The sequence below is a fragment of the Borostomias antarcticus genome (assembly GCF_949987555.1).
Source record: "Borostomias antarcticus genome assembly, chromosome: 18".
NCBI classification, from domain to species: Eukaryota; Metazoa; Chordata; class Actinopteri; order Stomiiformes; family Stomiidae; genus Borostomias; species Borostomias antarcticus.
Window position 1 is genome coordinate 12,835,259 of NC_140251.1, and position 18,525 is coordinate 12,853,783.

The 18,525-nt window shown below is 48.2% G+C and overlaps 1 protein-coding gene across 1 annotated transcript in view; it reads right to left on the reverse strand.

Annotated features, from left to right (window-relative positions):
* Positions 1-12,456: 12,456 nt before the first annotated feature.
* mrpl23 (mitochondrial ribosomal protein L23) overlaps positions 12,457-18,525 on the reverse strand; it is a 71,997-nt gene continuing 65,928 nt past the window's right edge. The window contains exons 5-6 of the mRNA XM_084452688.1: positions 13,540-13,567; positions 12,457-12,589 (exon numbers count right to left, since the gene is read on the reverse strand). Of these exons, the coding sequence (XP_084308814.1) occupies positions 12,537-12,589; positions 13,540-13,567 (81 nt within the window). The 3' untranslated portion in view covers positions 12,457-12,536. The remainder of the gene's footprint in view (positions 12,590-13,539; positions 13,568-18,525) is intronic.

An 18,525-nucleotide genomic window follows, 5' to 3' on the forward strand; every position in this document is an offset into this window, starting at 1 on the left:
GGGGTTGTAATGCTACAGTTAGCATGCTGGCTAATCTAAGCTCAGCGATGATCCGAAGGCATGTGTCAGATGCTAATGGTATCCAGCCCAGCATGCTGCCTTCAGTTCTGCTCACAGTCGGTGTTCTGTGAACTAGGTCCAGTTCCTGTTTAATTTATTTTGTAAACTAAATTAAGTTACATGTTAATTTGTAAACGTAAGTTACATTACATGACACAGTGATTTCCCAAATAATTAGCCACATGGATCGCATTCTCCACCATGACGTGCAAATTATAATTTCACACTTAGTGGTGATAGACAGAGATAGGCTACGCATGTTTCTTTATGACAGACTTACGAAATAAGCATGTGGTTATGAATTGTCATTTCATGGTTTTGACTGAGGAGAATTATGACCCAGCGGGCTAAGCACACATCCATATTTCAACAATATTTAAACGTACATGGAGGCCATCAATCAGACAAACATCCATTTCAACACAATTCTAACTGTTGTTTAAAGGCACGACGAGCATCATACGGTGTTATGTATGTTTATGTAAGACACACCATTCTGGTACATTGCATGTGTTTGTTTGTGTGTGTTTGTGTGTGTGTGTGTGTGTGTGTGTGTGTGTGTGTGTGTGTGTGTGTGTGTGTGTGTGTGTGTGTGTGTGTGTGTGTGACAAAGTGAGTCTCCAAGTCTCTGTTTGTGTCAGCACTGCATTCCTCTATAGTCTGCCTCCTCCTACTCATTTCCTCTGCTTTGAGGCGGCCATGTGGCACAGACATGACACATGATGGAGCTAAGCACTGGATGAGGGTGGGACAATAAAGAGATAAGAGAATAATAAGACGATGAGTAGATGAAAGGAGTATTGATCGAGTCACCGTCAGCCGTCAACCGCAATTCCCATCAGATGAGACCACGGCGCACCCAAAGTCAATAGATGAATGAGTTTTGTGCATACTTAACAAAACGGTGGTGAAGTCTTTGTACAGTGGAGAGAGGTATGCTGGGAAAAATAAATGACACCTTGATTTGTGTGCAGTAGGGTTCCTCTGGTGTACATCACAGGGATAAAGGTTAGAACATCTCCTCCCTGTCTGTCACCCAGTTTCAACTCTACTCTCCAGTCCTCTCTTCTCTCTCCTCCTCCTCTCCTCTCTCCTCCTCCTCTCCTCTCTTCTCTCTCCTCCTCCTCTCCTCTCTCCTCCTCCTCTCCTCTCTTCTCTCTCCTCCTCCTCTCCTCTCTACTCCTCCTCTCCTCTCTACTCCTTCTCTCCTCTCTTCTCTCTCCTCCTCCTCTCCTCCTCCTCTCCTCTCTCCTCCTCCTCTCCTCTCTTCTCTCTCCTCCTCCTCTCCTCTCTCCTCCTCCTCTCCTCTCTTCTCTCTCCTCCTCCTCTCCTCTCTACTCCTCCTCTCCTCTCTACTCCTTCTCTCCTCTCTTCTCTCTCCTCCTCCTCTCCTCTCTACTCCTCCTCTCTACTCCTTCTCTCCTCTCTTCTCTCTCCTCCTCCTCTCCTCTCTACTCCTTCTCTCCTCTCTTCTCTCTCCTCCTCTCCACTCTCCTCTCTTCTCTCCTCTCTACTCCTTCTCTCCTCTCTTCTCTCTCCTCCTCCTCTCCTCTCTCCTCTCTTCTCTCCTCTCTACTCCTTCTCTCCTCTCTTCTCTCTCTCTCTCCTCTTTTCTCCAGAGATCACTGGAGGCAGTGGGAGTGACAGACCTAATTACTGAGACGGTGACGGTGGTTACAATCTACCAGGAATTTGAACTCACCAAGTGACAAGGTCACCAGATAAGCTGTAGTGCTAGCGAATAGAAGCGCAGGACTGTAGGGGTGGTTACAATGAGCCGGTGGGATCCTGGATCCTGGCCGGCGGGATCCACAGTCTGAGTGCAGAGAGGGGAACGACGGGTCACCTCTGGTTACAGGATCCCTGGGCCCCGTGAGAGCGGAAACAGCAGTGCGCTGCTGAGACATCCTGAATTCACAGAAATCTGTGCGGAGCGGGGGATGAAAAAGTCGCTGAATAAAAAGAGAGATGTTAAAGAGAAGGCATCAAAGAGTACAGGGAGAAACTAGCTTCAGAGGGGAGTCGGTGTGTGTGTGTGTGTGTGTGTGTGTGTGTGTGTGTGTATGTGTGTGTGGGGGGGAGTCTTCCTCACTCGGAGGAAGAAGGCTCCGCTGACCCCCGTTTCCATCCAGGGGTTGATGTTGAGGTTGCCCAGTCATACAAGTACTCAGGTGTGCACCTGGACAACAGGCTGGAACAGGCGGGAAACACCGAGTCCATCTACAGGAAGGGACAGAGCCGACGCTTCAGTACTTCCTGAGGAGGATCAGGTCCTTTCATGTGTGCAGAACAAAGCTCAGCATGTTCTACCAGTCTGTTGTAGTGAGTGCCATCTTTGTGGCTGTGTGCTGGGGCAGCAGTAGCAAAGCAGTGGACGCCAACAGGATGGACAAGTTGATCAGGAGGACGGGTCTGTTCTGGGGGTCAGACTAGTGACTAGTTGCGGAAAGAAGAATGCTGGCCAACCTGCGGCCATCATAGATGATGTCTCTCACCCTCTACTCTGCATCTGACTGGCAGGACACTATGGACCTGAGCCAGCTTGGAGGGAGCTAACACACTTTGTTTTTGGTGCTTAGACTTTTTTGAGACAGAACAGTTTACAGTTCACATACAGGCTACTTGCTGTAAATTAGTCCCTGATTGTGCCTTTTTGTTGTTGATAAATACTTGTAGTATCTATCTATCTATCTATCTATCTATTTATCTATCTATCTTATCTGCCTCATCTTGCCTGCCCTTACCTCCCCCTAAACGGTCTCTCTTCATATCTGGCACGTTAGCTATATAGGCCAGGAGAAAGGAAGCATTGGAGGAAGTGTGATGAGAGCGATATACCTTCTCAGAGCCCAGCTATTATTCTTTGTTAACTAGTGTTTAGCACTGGGTTTCTCTGATGGTTTTCATTAGCAAAGGAATCACCTTGGCTCTGCCAAGACTCCTGATCAGAACCAGACGCCTCGGATTTTTAATTGAAGCAAGATGGACCTCCACGTAGTACACAACTGGCTTAATGTGACAACTTATCCTCATCACTACAACAGTGTTTCCCAACCCTGGAGAAAAACACCCTTTTCAGGGGGAAATCTAGGCTTTTGTTAATATCGCTCTGATTTGAGAAGGTTGTTTTTGTTGAAACAACTCTGGCCTGTTTCTTCATCATCCATCCCTGTGCAGACAGTGCTACACGGTGTTGGTGTTAGCTGGGTTGTGTGAGGGCTCTCCAGTCATGGCTCGTCCTGCGCTCTGCTGTACATACATGTGTGTAAGTTTGTTCTCAGGCTGTTTTTGAAGCCAGTGGAGTTTGGCAGGGAGAGAGAGCTGGACACATGACTGTGGGTGCGTTACTAGCCAGCACCGGACAGACAGCTTGTTTTCAGCTGAAGGAAAACAAGTGGCAGAATGAAAACGATAGGCTAGGAGCTGAGGATGTTTTTTCCCATGTTGAAAGTAGAAAATTGGGTTGAGACAGAAAATCGACATGCTTCCTCCTTCGGTGCCTCCCCCTGCCCCCCTGCCCCCCTGCCCCCCTGCCCCCCTGGCTAATCCCCTGAGAGTGTTTTGACTTTTGAAAAACAATATTAATACTGTGGAAATGTGGCTCCTTGGACTCTGTGTGCTTTCTTTCTTTGCTCATTTCCTTCCCAAAGCTCCCTTGATATGAGGCTTGTTGTCATGTTTTCACTGGTGTGTGAGACCACAGCGTATTATTACCCATGACCCCTCACCCCCTGGAGCACAGCCTCAGCTAGCCCCCTCCATCTCCCCCTACCAACCCTGGGACCTCTACTACAGGTACCACACACACACACACACACACACACACACACACACCAGGCTTGAGCTCCCCCCGGGTTCTTGAAAGTCGCTTAGGATAGGGATGCGTTACTGTAATGGACTCAATGTAGCCAGGTGAAACCAAAACGACAGAGAGGTGTTGGAGACGTCGCGTGTACATCTGCAGGGAGAGTGCCCGCGCGTTGAACTCCAGTGAGCCCGCCATCTCATCTGCAATGTCATCACGTTTTGTTATCACCGGTCTGCGTGTTCCCACTCGTGGCGTCTGATGTGGGAATCATATAACTGTCCGGCACTCAGAACCCAGTGTCCCCAAAACCATGACCACAGGCATGTTCTCTCAGTTGGAAACGACCGAGAGACATGGAGATAGGACAGGGGAGGAATCCCTCACAGTACTCTCTCTCTCTTTCTCCTCCCTGGGTATTGCAGTGCAGCTGTGTGAGGCAGAGGAAGGGGGAAGGGGAGGGAGGGGGAGACAGAGAGCGAGCGAGCGAGCGAGCGAGGCCCAGATGACTGGGGAAGGGGAGGGAGGGGGAGACAGAGAGCGAGGCCCAGATGACTGGGGAAGGGGAGGGAGGGGGAGACAGAGAGCGAGCGAGGCCCAGATGACTGGGGAAGGGGAGGGAGGGGGAGACAGAGAGCGAGCGAGGCCCAGATGACTGGGGCAGGGACTTGGCCTCTGATCAGTAGAGAGAGTTGAGGGCTTCAATATGTCCCATGGCATTTAAGTGGAGTCAGAGGAGTCAGAACAGCCAATCTGGTCAGCCACAGAGAGAGTGTGTTTACTGTGTTTACAGATTGTTATTTTAACCACCCACACCCACAGCCTCCCCCCCCCCCCCCCCCCACACACACACACACCCCGATCACTACGCTACAGGGTTGAGGCAGCGTTCCCCGAAAAATAAGACAGACTCCCAAGAACAGTAAAGACAGTGGATTACTAGGAAATACTGTGGTTACGTTCGCAGAAGACGCCACACAGGTGGTTTGTGAGAAGGTTAGAAACTAGCATGGCTGCATGTTACACACACACACACACACACACACACACACACACACCACGTGAGACCCACCAGATGGCAACAGCTCTTGTCGCTGTGTGCTTCGGTGGCGTCTCTCTGCTCTGGTGGGACTGCGATGGCGGTGGTGGCACCCAGGGTGAGGTGGAGAAGAGAGCCGGGGGTCTCGGACTCCCCAGGGCCACACTAACAACATCTCACAGACCGCAGCAGCCCTCCGTATACACAAGTGTTCTCTGGTCACCCACAGAAACATGACTGGATGTAACCTCGACTGAACTGACAAATATGAAGGCCTGGATGATGAATATGAAGACCTCTGATGTGCTTCCAGAGTCTTCTCCCGGGGCCTGATCCAAACAGGGTGTGGTGGAGGACGGCTGTTGTTGGTCTGTGCTCGCCGTGGAGAGATAGGCCTCATAACAGCTGATGTCATCAATGGATAAATGAATCAGTGCAGATGTATCTGGAGAGCCTTACATTAGATAAGCACTGTTGGGACAGTGTGGCGTCCCACACATCGGGGGAGGTCCTAGACCGCCCAGCACAGGCAGACCTCAGTCCAGCACAGGGCTTAACAACTCCCATTCCAACTCAGCAAATACATTGGAATGACCACCAAACACATCATCAAATCATGTGAACGCTGGACTAAAATCATAAGTGTGCTATCTCTTTTGTCTCCAGGTTCAGGGTATGGGAGCCGTGGTGGGAGGAGTCTGGTGGTGAGAATGTCTTGTTAGCCTACTTTTCTCCTGAGGCCAGAGAGGTCCCTGGCTAACTCTCCTCCGTTAAAACAAACAGGGAGGTCCCCGAGCACAGGGCCTTGGACAGAGGTTAAAGCAATATCCCCCAGCACTATTCATTTCGGAGAATCCATCCCACTTACAGGCTTTGATCCTCTCTTTCCCTCTCCCTCCCTCTCTCTGTGTGAGTGTGTGTGTGTGTGTGTGTGTGTGTGTGTGTGTGTGTGTGTGTGGCACCTCCCTCAAGTGTTTACCTCCACGCAAGCTGTTTATTTGACCCCTGATGACTAAGATGTAGAAATTAATAAGAACATCCAAGTAGGAGAAGTGAATTAAACACAGTGACGCATGCAGAAGGTATGAGGTACTGTAGGCCTCGACTGGCTTTGAATGATGACGGCCCCCAGCTGCCACCCCAGGCATCATGGTCCCATTAACTATACATTAACACTTTTATAAACCATGTATCACCCTAACCCTAGCACCTTTATAAACCATGTATCACCCTAACCCTAGCACCTTTATAAACCATGTATCACCCTAACCCTAGCACCTTTATAAACCATGTATCACCCTAACCCTAGCACCTTTATAAACCATGTATCACCCTAACCCTAGCACCTTTATAAACCATGTATCACCCTAACCCTAGCACCTTTATAAACCATGTACCTGTATCACCCTAACCCTAGCACCTTTATAAACCATGTATCACCCTAACCCTAGCACCTTTATAAACCATGTATCACCCTAACCCTAACCTTCTCAGGCCTTTCAAAACATAATATTGTTTTTTTTTATCACTGTATGTCAGTCAGCTACAGTAATATTACACATCATCTTTGTAGCTATTTTGTTGTGGTGGAGGCTAATGTTCCTCTATAAGTGTAAAAACATGATTTGGTCAATATGCACAAGTTTCTTTAAACCCTTTATTTTATTCCTTTACCCTAATGGTCCTGTGCTCCTATATCCTCCCCAGTATGGGAGGCAGATTTCAGCTTTACTCCACATCACCAGCCGTTCATCTGAGATCGATCGATCGATCACATCACATCACCAGCCTTTCATCTGGATCGATCTGCAGCCCACTGCACAGCCCCTGGACTTACTTTCGCTTACTTGCTTATGGTAGTCCAACGTGACCGATGATGACTTCTGCTACTGGTTTGTGGGTTCTTTGGTGACTGTACAGTCCAATGCGTGATGCACACTGTCTGCCACAGACAGGGCAAGTCTACCCGATGGGGCAGGTGTAGTCTTCTGACCCGATGGGGCAGGTGTAGTCTTCTGACCCGATGGGGCAGGTGTAGTCTTCTGACCCGATGGGGCAGGTGTAGTCATGATGGGGCAGGTGTAGTCATGATGGGGCAGGTGTAGTCATGATGGGGCAGGTGTAGTCATGATGGGGCAGGTGTAGTCATGATGGGGCAGGTGTAGTCTTCTGACCCGATGGGGCAGGTGTAGTCTTCTGAACCGATGGGGCAGGTGTAGTCATGATGGGGCAGGTGTAGTCTTCTGACCCGATGGGGCAGGTGTAGTCATGATGGGGCAGGTGTAGTCTTCTGACCCGATGGGGCAGGTGTAGTCATGATGGGGCAGGTGTAGTCTTCTGACCCGATGGGGCAGGTGTAGTCATGATGGGGCAGGTGTAGTCTTCTGACCCGATGGGGCAGGTGTAGTCATGATGGGGCAGGTGTAGTCTTCTGAACCGATGGGGCAGGTGTAGTCTTGGCCGCCTTTCTCCTCTCTCTTTTTGCCAGATGGTGTTTTCTTCTGTTCTCCTCTGCCAGCTCTGCTCCTTTGTGACAGAGTCCACGCCAGGAGGAACGATGTGCGGCAGCAGCTTCCATGGCAGCAGGCTGTATCTCACACGTCTTTAGGAGGGTCTTGAGCTGGTCTTTCAGCCTCTTCTTCTGGCCCCCTGCGGAGCGACGGCCTAGGTGGAGCTGGCCATACAGGGTTTTGCGCGGGAGGCGGCTGGGTGGCATTCTAGTGACATGGCCGAGCCATATGAGTTGGTGAAGCATGATGGTGACCTCTATGCTCCTGCAGCTGGTTGGCTGAAGGACCACAGTGTGTGGAACACGATCCTGCCACGTCACCTGTAAGATGCGTTGAAGGCACCTTATGTGAAACGCCTCCAGCATCTTGAGATGGCGAGCATAGATTGTCCATGTCTCACAACCATATAGGAGGGTTGTGATGCAGATTGCCTTGTAAACTTAGACTTTGGTGTGGAGGTGGAGGTTATTGTTGTTAAAGACTCTCTTGCTCAGTTGCCCAAAGGAGGATGAGGCCTGTTTGATCCGGTTTTGTATGTCCTGGTCGATGCTGCAGTCTTCTGAGAGGATGCTTCCAAGGTATTTGAAGTGTGGAACGATGGTGAGTGGGGAGCCTCTCTCTCTCTCTCTGGCGCACACACACTCTCTCTCTCTTTCTCTCTCTCTCTCTCTCTCTCTGGCACACACACTCTCTCTCTCTGGCACACACACACACTCTCTCTCTCTCTCTCTCTCTCTCTCTCTCTCTCTCTCTCTGGCACACACACACACTCTCTCTCTCTCTCTCTTTCTCTCTCTCTGACACACACACACAAACACACACACATACACCCTAACACAAACATGCATGCGTGCACGCACAGACACACACAGATACACACACAGACACACACACAGCTGACATTGGGATTGAAACAAATAACTTATTGTTATAGTTAGGAAAACAAAAGACCATGTCAGGGCCAAGATGTGTCTTCTGATTAGGGGTTGGGCTCAGACCCAAGGCTGGGTCTCTGTGTGGTCTCTCTGTGGGTCTTTCATGTCCATAAAGTATATGGGAAAATGTACTGTATACTGTAATATACACAATCCTCATGTTTGAACATTGAGTCATGTTGGATGAGAGTGTCCACTGAGGAACCCAACATATCACACCACGGAACCGATGGCCCAAGACATGGAGGATGCAGACACGTCATCAGTGTATGTTTGAAGGGACACAATTGCCTCATCATTCACACTTTTCTCATTGCGTGGCAGTAGGTGATATAGAAGGTTGTCGGGTATATTAGTATTTTCATGCCTAAACCTAACCTAATAATTTGGTCAACAATATTGATTAATTAGGGCAATATAACATTTCTTACAGTACCAATTCATGGTCAAAACCAGCTGCCTCTATGACAAATGTGTATATTGACACATTATGACCCATTCAAGGAATTTTGTCCTGTTAAGCCCAAAACGCACTGGAAGAGTCAATTGACGCGTTACGTTTGACGTGTCTCATTGACACTCCTATGGCGCACTGCAGGCATCAGCTTTGATAGGGAGCTGATTTAATTTAGATTGATTTGTCCCCATTTGACGCTCCAAAATGTAAACAAGTTCGGAGTAGAAGCGTCAAGGCAGTTTGACTCGCCTCAAAACGCTTTTGGTGCGTGATCGGCCATTTTAAACAATTGGTGTACTTCAAAACGCTAGCGTCAGACTCTTCCAGTGCGTCTGGGGCTTTACACATACCCGAGGTGAGGTACTGTGGTGTTGCAGTATCGCAAAAGCATATTTCAGTTGCCTGCATGGTGACTACTCCAGCCAGGGAAATATTTGAGGGGGTATAGCCTGGATAGTGTTCCTACCCTGGATGATGTCACAGTCTTCAAATAGGTGCTTTTTACTTTGTACCGGTCACCACTAGGCTAACACATGTACATTCATGCAGGCACACAACGCGCACACACACACACACGCACGCACGCACGCACGCACACACACACACTGTACATACTGTACATACCTAACAACAGTATAGCATGTACACACTCAGATGCACATGGACGTGTGTGTGTGTGTGTGTGTGTGTGTGTGTGTGTGTGTGTGTGCGCGTGCGTGTGTGTGTGTGCGCACACACAACACACGCACGAACACTTACACACAGGCATACTCATCCTTATTAGTAATGGGCATAAGGTCTGAGGAAAGCTGCTTGAAATAGAGGAGGAGGGAAAGGAGGAGGGAGAGGAGGAAAGGAGAGGTGGAGGAAAGGAGGAGGAGGGAGAGGAGGGAAGGAGAGGTGGAGGAAAGGAGGAGGAGGGAGAGGAGGGAAGGAGAGGTGGAGGAAAGGAGGAGGAGGGAGAGGAGGGAAGGAGAGGTGGAGGAAAGGAGGAGGAGGGAGAGGAGGGAAGGAGAGGTGGAGGAACGAGGGCAGATATATAGATGCATTTACCAGCTCAACGTAACCTTGCTCTACTCCAGTTAAGCAACAGGAACAAAGAGCCATCAAAAATGATCAGCCGAGCGTACAGTATGGCAGGTGGCTAAATCTGGCCCTGCAGAGGAAGACAACCCATCCTCATCACAGGTATGTCAGGTACAGAAGAACAGAGACCAGAAACGGAAACATCAAGTACAGTAGGTATTTCGACAAAGAAAAAAGTGTTTAGAATATACTTGCAGACAGAAGACAAAGTGAAATGTAAAATGGCTGTGGGGTCAGCTAAGGTCTGTCTCCAGTAGGACATGGTGGAGTGTGTGTGTGTGTGTGTGTGTGTGTGTGTGTGTGTGTGTGTGTGTGTGTGTGTGTGTGTGTGTGTGTGTGTGTGTGTGTGTGGGTCTGTCTCCAGTAGGACATGGTGGAGTGTGTGTGGTGGTTGGAGCGGCAACCTCACTACTCAGTCCTGATCAGCAGTAGCTCTCTGACATCATCATAGCTTTTCCATCCTGCGGACTGAGAACAGGATTATTTGAAGACTGGGATAGCCTTGTTCTCTCTCTCTCTCTCTGTCTTTCTCTCTCACTCACTCTCCATCTCTCTCTCTCTCACTCAATCTCTGTCTCTCTCTCTCTCTCTCTCTCTCTCTCTGTCTTTCTCTCTCACTCACTCTCCCTCTCTCTCTCTCTCACTCACTCTCTGTCTCTCTCTCTCTCTCTCTCTCTCTCTGTCTTTCTCTCTCACTCACTCTCCCTCACTCTCTCTCTCTCACTCACTCTCTGTCTCTCTCTCTCTCTCTCTCTCTCTCTCTCTCTCTCACACACACACACACACACACACACACACACATACAGACACAGGACTGGACTGTCAGACAGTGAGAGTGATATTCCTGATGTGTCGTTGCAGTTGTAGAGTGGGGTGGGGACAGCCGGAGTTACCAGACCCAAGCTGAAATAAATTTAGAATCTTGCCATTTGGGAATGACATCAACCGCAAAGTGAGAGAAAGGCTGTTAAAAAAGAAAAACAGAGTACAATACACGTTTCACCCAGACTAGCCCGTCATATGCCAAAATACTGTCATAACACCAGACTCAGATGAGCTTATGACTTCTGACTCACATCTAGCTGTGTTGTAGTCCAACCAGGAACATGTTTGATGGCCGTCGGCCCGCTTCGATAACAAAAACAATGTTGGAGATCCCAAACATCTGAGTGATCTCTGTTATGGAAGAGTCCAGAAACGGAACCCTGTGTGAGCCTTTATTTGTGCGGACGGTGCCAGACGTAAAGCTGGGTGCCGGTAAATATTTGCTGTGCGCTGAGAAGCATGACAGCAACACATTACATTGATATCCTTTAGTTCTAAACATCAGACAAACTCTGCATCAGAGATAATATAGTACAGTACTACAGTACAACCACGCCCTTCCAGCCCAGCAGCCAATACACTGCTAGCCTGGCGCCCTTACCTACAGTAACCTAACCTAATCTAATTTTACCTAACCTAACCTAACCTAACCTAACCTAACCTAACCTAACCTAACCCAACCTAACCTAACCTAACCTAACCTAACCTAACCTAACCTAACCTAGCCTAGCCTAACCTAACCTAACCTAACCTTACTTTACCTAATCTAATCTAATCTAATCTAATCTAATCTAATCTAATCTAATCTAACCTAACCTAACCTAACCTAACCTAACCTAACCTAACCTAACCTAACCTAGCCTAGCCTAGCCTAACCTAACCTAACCTAACCTTACTTTACCTAATCTAATGTAATCTAATCTAATCTAATCTAATCTAATCTAATCTAATCTAATCTAATCTAATCTAATCTAATCTAACCTAACCTAACCTAACCTAACCTAACCTAACTTAACTTAACCTAACCTAACCTAACCTAACCTAACCTAACCTACAGTAACCTAACCTAACCTAATCTAATCTAATCTAATCTAATCTAACCTAACCTAACCTAACCTAACCTAACCTAACCTAACCTAACCTAACCTAACCTAACCTAACCTAACCTAACCCAACCTAACCCAACCTAACCTAACCTAACCTAACCTAGCCTAACCTAACCTAACCTAACCTAACCTTACTTTACCTAATCTAATCTAATCTAATCTAATCTAATCTAATCTAATCTAATCTAATCTAATCTAATCTAATCTAATCTAACCTAACCTAACCTAACCTAACCTAACCTAACCTACAGTAACCTAATTTAACCTATCCTAACCTAACCTATCTTAGGTGGGTGCAGGTCCCTGTCTGCTCCCGGCTGCCCTTGGGGGAAGGACGTCAGGATGGGTTAAGAGCAGAGAGAAGCTCAGTAGATGCTCCGGCCATTTCATGTGTTTCGCCGCCTACACCATGCGATGTGCTGCCTCTCACCGTGTGACAAACAAAGATGTTTGTTTTATGTTTTGTTGTTTGTCCGCCCAAAATGTAGCGTTGCCTGCCCAGTCAATGGTCATGTGAGCTGTTAAATCAATGTAAAAAAACAAAAAAAACAAATAGAAGAAATCTTAAGCCCCAACAGTTCTGGCAGCCAAAAATATCCTCCTAGTAGTAGCAGCACTCCACAGCTCCTCCGCCCTCCAGAGGAGATCCAGGGAAGGGGCGGGCGTAGAAGACGGAGCCCAGGCAGGGGAGCCCCTGGGCGGGCGGCTCAGCCTCAGTGTCGACCTTCTGGAGGACATGGCCCGGCTGGTTTGATGTGGGGAAACCCTGTTGATTAATTGAAGAGGAGGAAAAGGACCTCGTTAAGGTTCTCTGGAAAACCCATGACATCATCATTCCAAACACGGGCGACAGAGGAGGGGGAGGAGAACGGGGGGGAGGAAGAGGGGGATAGAGGGGAGAGACAGTAAAAAGTCAAATTTTGTGACTGATTAGCAACCGTTTCCAATTAGGACAACCAAGGACAGGAAAACCAGAAGGAGGTTGGGGGGGGGGGGTTGTTTCCATTCAACAAAACTCAAATATATACACACACACCAATACTGTAGACACACACACGCACATCCACACATTCACACAAATACACATGAACTCACGAAAACATGAACTTGCACAGAGCAACATTTTCCAGCAGGAGCCCAATTTGTGTTTACGCTTGCTTCCACTGTTACATTGGCCGTGTATGACCTCAGCTCACAGCTCAGACACAGAGAATCCATGCATGTGTGTGTCTGTCTGTGTGAGGGAGAGTTGTGTGTGTGTGTGTGTGCATGTGCGTGCGTGTGTGTGTGTGCATGCGTGCGTCCATGCATGTGCGTGAGCGTGCGTGTGTGTGTGCACGTCTGACAAGAGAGCAGAGGTCAGGCTAAGGTTCGGATGAAGTCAGAATGTAATTATGCTTCAATGAACCAAAGGGGAAGTAATAAAGACCAGCTGCATGTTGTGTGACTCTTAAAGTTTGAGCTAAAGTAAGTAAGCTGCATGGTCTCTCTCCAGCACTGTACGGTGAAACAGTCAGTACCTTAATACTCCATGGAAAACACACACACACATTATTAAAAAACACAGCGTCAGCACCAAATAAAGAGATAATAAAAACAGGCAAAATATTTCCTCTCACATTCTAATCGGGCGGGGTTGCCTCGGTGACCTGGCCAGCAGCCAGCGACAGAGATGGTCACTGAGTGCATAGGGAGGGGGGGGGGGGGGTCACTCACCAGGTGGTTTCACTCCAGTCCTGACGGCCTGTGTTACAAAAAAGAAAGGAAAAAATATCAACCGTCCTGTCAAAAAAAGAGGAGAAAAAGGACCCCAAAAAACTCTCCCCCTACAAGCGCCTCTCTCTCTCTCTCTCTCTCTCTCTCTCTCTCTCTCTCTCTCATCATCCTCTCCTCATTCATCTCACTCAGACATGTTTTCCAGCCCCTGACAACCATAGATACCGTATCCACCAACAGTAGCGCCACGCTGCATAGCGTGGAGCCACGGGGGGGCGGGGGCGGGGGGGCGTTGAAGAGGGCGGGAGGGTACGGGGTGTTACGAGTGAGTCCCAGGGAGTTTACAAGGGTCCGCCGCACGGCCCCCCAGCCCGATAACCACAACAGCCTATCAGTGGAGGAGAAAACCTCTGGCCCATATTCAACAGACAGGGAGAAATGGGTCAGACTAAGATTAGACGCTCACCTCTGAGACTCTATACTGTCAGGCCTGTGGTAAACTCTGACTCTACAGTCAAAATCCCTCCCTGGATAACCAGCTCACTTCTAACAGCGTGTTTTGTGCTCTTGTGTACACATGTTGTGAAACTAATCACAGCATGGTTCACTGTTCGTCTTCTTTAAAATTGACACTGTAGAAAAGAGCAGATTTTTTTCTTTATATTTGTTATGCTGTATCATGCCGTGTAATGCCCATGACGCAGGTTGACACGACAACAGCACGGTAATCCTTATGATGGTATATGAGTTATCCCTGGATTTTTAAAAGTCGTATAAAAACACAACTGCGGTCTATAAAGGAGGGAAACGGTGGCTTTTCCAGCCATGTCCAGTCCATACACACTTACACCGTTGTGTAAAATCTGCTCGTAATACATGGCTTATGGGGTCTCATGAAAGTATTTATGGGTTATTGGGAGCTTGCATGAAGAGAGGGCTTGGATACACAGCTCAGCGGAGTGCTAGATTTCTTCAGAAGAGGAGGAGGAAGAAGAAGTAGAACAGAAGGAGGAGGAGGAGGAGAAGGTGGAGGAAGAGGAGGAGAAGGAGAAGGTGGAAGAGGAGGAGGAGGAGAAAGTGGAGGAAGATTTGGAGATGGAGGAGGAGGTGGAACTGAAGGAGAAGGAGGTGAAGGGTGGAGGACGAGGCGGAAGAGGAGGAGGCTCCTGGAGAAAAACAAGAGGATTTACACAAAGGATTTACCTAAACCGCGAGTCACTGGGTTCTGATGGGAGGTGGCAGAGAGCTGCAGGCTGTGTCTGGGACCAGGCCTCCACGTGAGCAGATACCCAGCAGGAGCAGAGTGGAGCAGAGCAGTCGCCATTCATCTCCTAAACATGTGGTTCTTGTAAAAACAGCTCCCGTCTCTTTCTGTCTCTCTGACCCATTGTGGGATGTGTTTTTTCCTAAAAGTGTCCCAATCCTGATGTCTGGGTATGGTCCCTAGTGTGTGTGTGTGTGTGTCTGTGTGTGCGTGTGTATGTGTGTGTGCGTGTGTGTGTGGTCAGTGACTGGCCAGTCTTAGACAGTGATTGTAACTTACTGCTCATGTTCGGCATGCGTGACAACATACCCATAACCCCCCCCCACACACACACACCCCACTCCACCCTAACAAAAATGGCAGAAAAACAGGGCCCAGAGCAAGTAAACACATCCTCTCCAAAACCCAACACTCGGTCTGACAATAGAACAGTTTAACCCCCACCCCCAAAATACCCCTCGAAACTAAACAAACCTGTTGGATGAAAAATACATCTCTTGGAAAACAATCTGACAGACAGGAGAGAAAAACATCCTAGGTCCCCAGAACACAAAAGCCCATCCAGAATAACACCCAGGCCATGTCAGGGCTGGCATCCTGCAGAGTGCCCAGGGATCGGAGTGGGGGGGGGGGCGGATGCAGCTGGGGCCAAGGTGGGCCTCTAACCCCAAACCTGGCCCTGTCAGAGAGAGAGGGCTGTTCAGGGAAATCCTCTTTAATACTCACAGGAAATCAGACAGTCTGGGCTTCGGTTGAGGGTATGGTTGAGGTTCGCACGCACGCACACACACACACACACACACACACACACACACACACACACATACACACACACACACACACACACACACACAGTGCTCGCACCGCAAACTGACCGCACCGTCGACCGCACGGACAGAACAAGGACACGTAGGGCAGACAGACATGAACAGACACTGGGTCGCTCTAACCTACGCCCACATGCTGACAGCGTTCCTCCTACTCGGCCTCAGCGCCAGGGCGAGATGCTCCAGGATCTAGTGGAGTTAAACTGAGGACATCCAGTACCAGAACCTAACATCCAGTACCAGAACCCTAATCCATCCCCACTAAGAACTCTGCCAAAGCAGAGTGTGTGTGTGTGTGTGTGTGTGTGTGTGTGTGTGTGTGTGTGTGTGTGTGTGTGTGTGCCTCATCTTCTTGGGGTTCTGCTAAACACAGATCCATGTAAGGACATAAGCCCGCCTCTGACGACTGCTTTGTGTCTCAATGGCAACTTCCCAAACATTGCACTCCTCTCCGCCATGTCCTCCCATGACACACACACACACGCACATGTGCACACGCACACACAGGGCAGGCTGCTACAGAGGAGGCCTAGAAGAGCCCAGACAGTGGTCTATAAATAGGGACTGTGTGACTGACTGTGATGGTGAGCAGAGGTTATTTTCAGTGTGGCTGCTGCCTCCACTTCCTCAGTCTGGCCCTAAGGGATATCTACCGCTGTCCAGGCCTGTACTGACCAACAGTCTGGCCCTAAGGGATATCTACCGCCTGTCCAGGCCTGTACTGACCAACAGTCTGGCCCTAAGGGATATCTACCGCCTGTCCAGGCCTGTACTGACCAACAGTCTGGCCCTAAGGCTACCAGCCTCCACCGGCCCTGCAGCAGCTATCTTCCACCAGCACAGCGGCGGTGGCCACAACGTGCCTACCTCTCTACCCCTACGGTTAGCCATGTAGCTGATCGTGTGGGGTAACTACCTCTCTACCCCTACGGTTAGCCGTGTAGCTGATCGTGTGGGGTAACTACCTCTCTACCCCTACGGTTAGCCATGTAGCTGATCGTGTGGGGTAACTACCTCTCTACCCCTACGGTTAGCCGTGTAGCTGATCGTGTGGGGTAACTACCTCTCTACCCCTACGGTTAGCCGTGTAGCTGATCGTGTGGGGTAACTACCTCTCTACCCCTACGGTTAGCCGTGTAGCTGATCGTGTGGGGTAACTACCTCTCTACCCCTACGGTTAGCCGTGTAGCTGATCGTGTGGGGTAACTACCTCTCTACCCCTACGGTTAGCCGTGTAGCTGATCGTGTGGGGTAACTACCTCTCTACCCCTACGGTTAGCCGTGTAGCTGATCGTGTGGGGTAACTACCTCTCTACCCCTACGGTTAGCCGTGTAGCTGATCCTGTGGGGTAACTACCGCGCCCAAATGCTAAATGTCCTGAGAAGTCATCATTGCTTGACCTGATTTTAACAAAAGCTCCATACAAATACTCTGATATAGGCACCTTTGCAAATTACCTGAGTGACCATTGTGTCATTGCAACTGTAAGGCAGGCTAAGCTCCCTAAAACCGAGCCCCGATTGCTTATCAAAAGAGACCTGAAAAGTTTTTTTGTGAACAAGCCTTTTTTCATGATCTTTATCATTTTGATTGGAATAGACTTAATCGTATTGGTGAAGTTGAACTGGCCTGGAAATTATTTTATGATGGTTTCCAAAACATTGTGAATATGCATGCTCCTTTTCATAAATTGCATGTAAAAGGTCACAATAATCCCTGGTTTTCTCCTGAGCTAAATAGTATTCTTAGAAACAGAAATATTGCATGGGCCAGAGCAAGAGAAAGCAAATCAGATGCTGATTGGCTCAGTTTTAGACAGCTCAGAAACCGCTGTACACAGGCTATAAAGAGAGCAAAAGCAGAGTACTATCTTTCGGAAACTAGTAAGAATTTAAATTATTCCAAAAAGATTTGGAATGTGATCTGTTCTTTTTCTGGCCAGGTCTCCTCCACCGAACCACCATCCTTTATAAACAAAGGTTTGTGTATGATAACTGATAAGTCTGAGATATTAAACTTTTTTAATGAGCATTTTATTTCTGCAGGCTTTTTATTTGAGTCTGGTAAAAAATCAAACAGTCCTGATTTTCTTTTTGAAAATGGAAATGCCTTGCCTAATGAAAATGTGGAAGCCCCATTTCAGTTTCCTCCTATATCTGCTGCTGATGTACTAAGAGAGTTGAAACAGCTGGATCCCAAGAAATCTGCAGGTCCTGATCAGCTTGAACCCCACTTTCTCAAATTGGCTGCAGATTTCATTGCTGTTTAATCTCAGTCTTCTTAAAGTTGCACTGAAACGGACGTTTGAGATCATCTAACTTCCATAGTTTGACGTATTTCTGACGCAAACAAGCTATGAGGGTGGGACATGTGTTTAGAGGAATTTGATTGGAACATTGACAAGTGGACGGGTTTTAAGAACTTTAGACAGATTCGATAGAAGGATAGCGTTGATTGACGGGTGGATGTCGTGAGATTATTGGCCTAAAATCTAAGGTAACTGTTGTTGTCATTGGACGTGACCTACCGTTTTCCAGGAAGTAAGAAATTATATACTTTGATATAAGATTACAACAAAAGTTGAATTTTGTAATTTTTTTGGCATACATCGTTGAATAGGTGAACACTATGACCAATTATTTGAACCAACATGGGACAGAATGCTTTTTTCATTTCAGTGGGGTCCAACTTACGTGGGAGTCTGCCTTTGTTTTATCCCTGTTGAAAGGCGGGGATCCTTCAAAAGTGACCAACTACAGGCCGATCTCGAATCTGTGCATTTTAGCAAAGGTCTTTGAAAGACTTGTCAGCGATCAATTAAAAGATTTCCTTGAGAAAAAAAGCATCTTATCGAGACACCAATCTGGCTTTAGAAAGAGCACAGCACTGTTTCT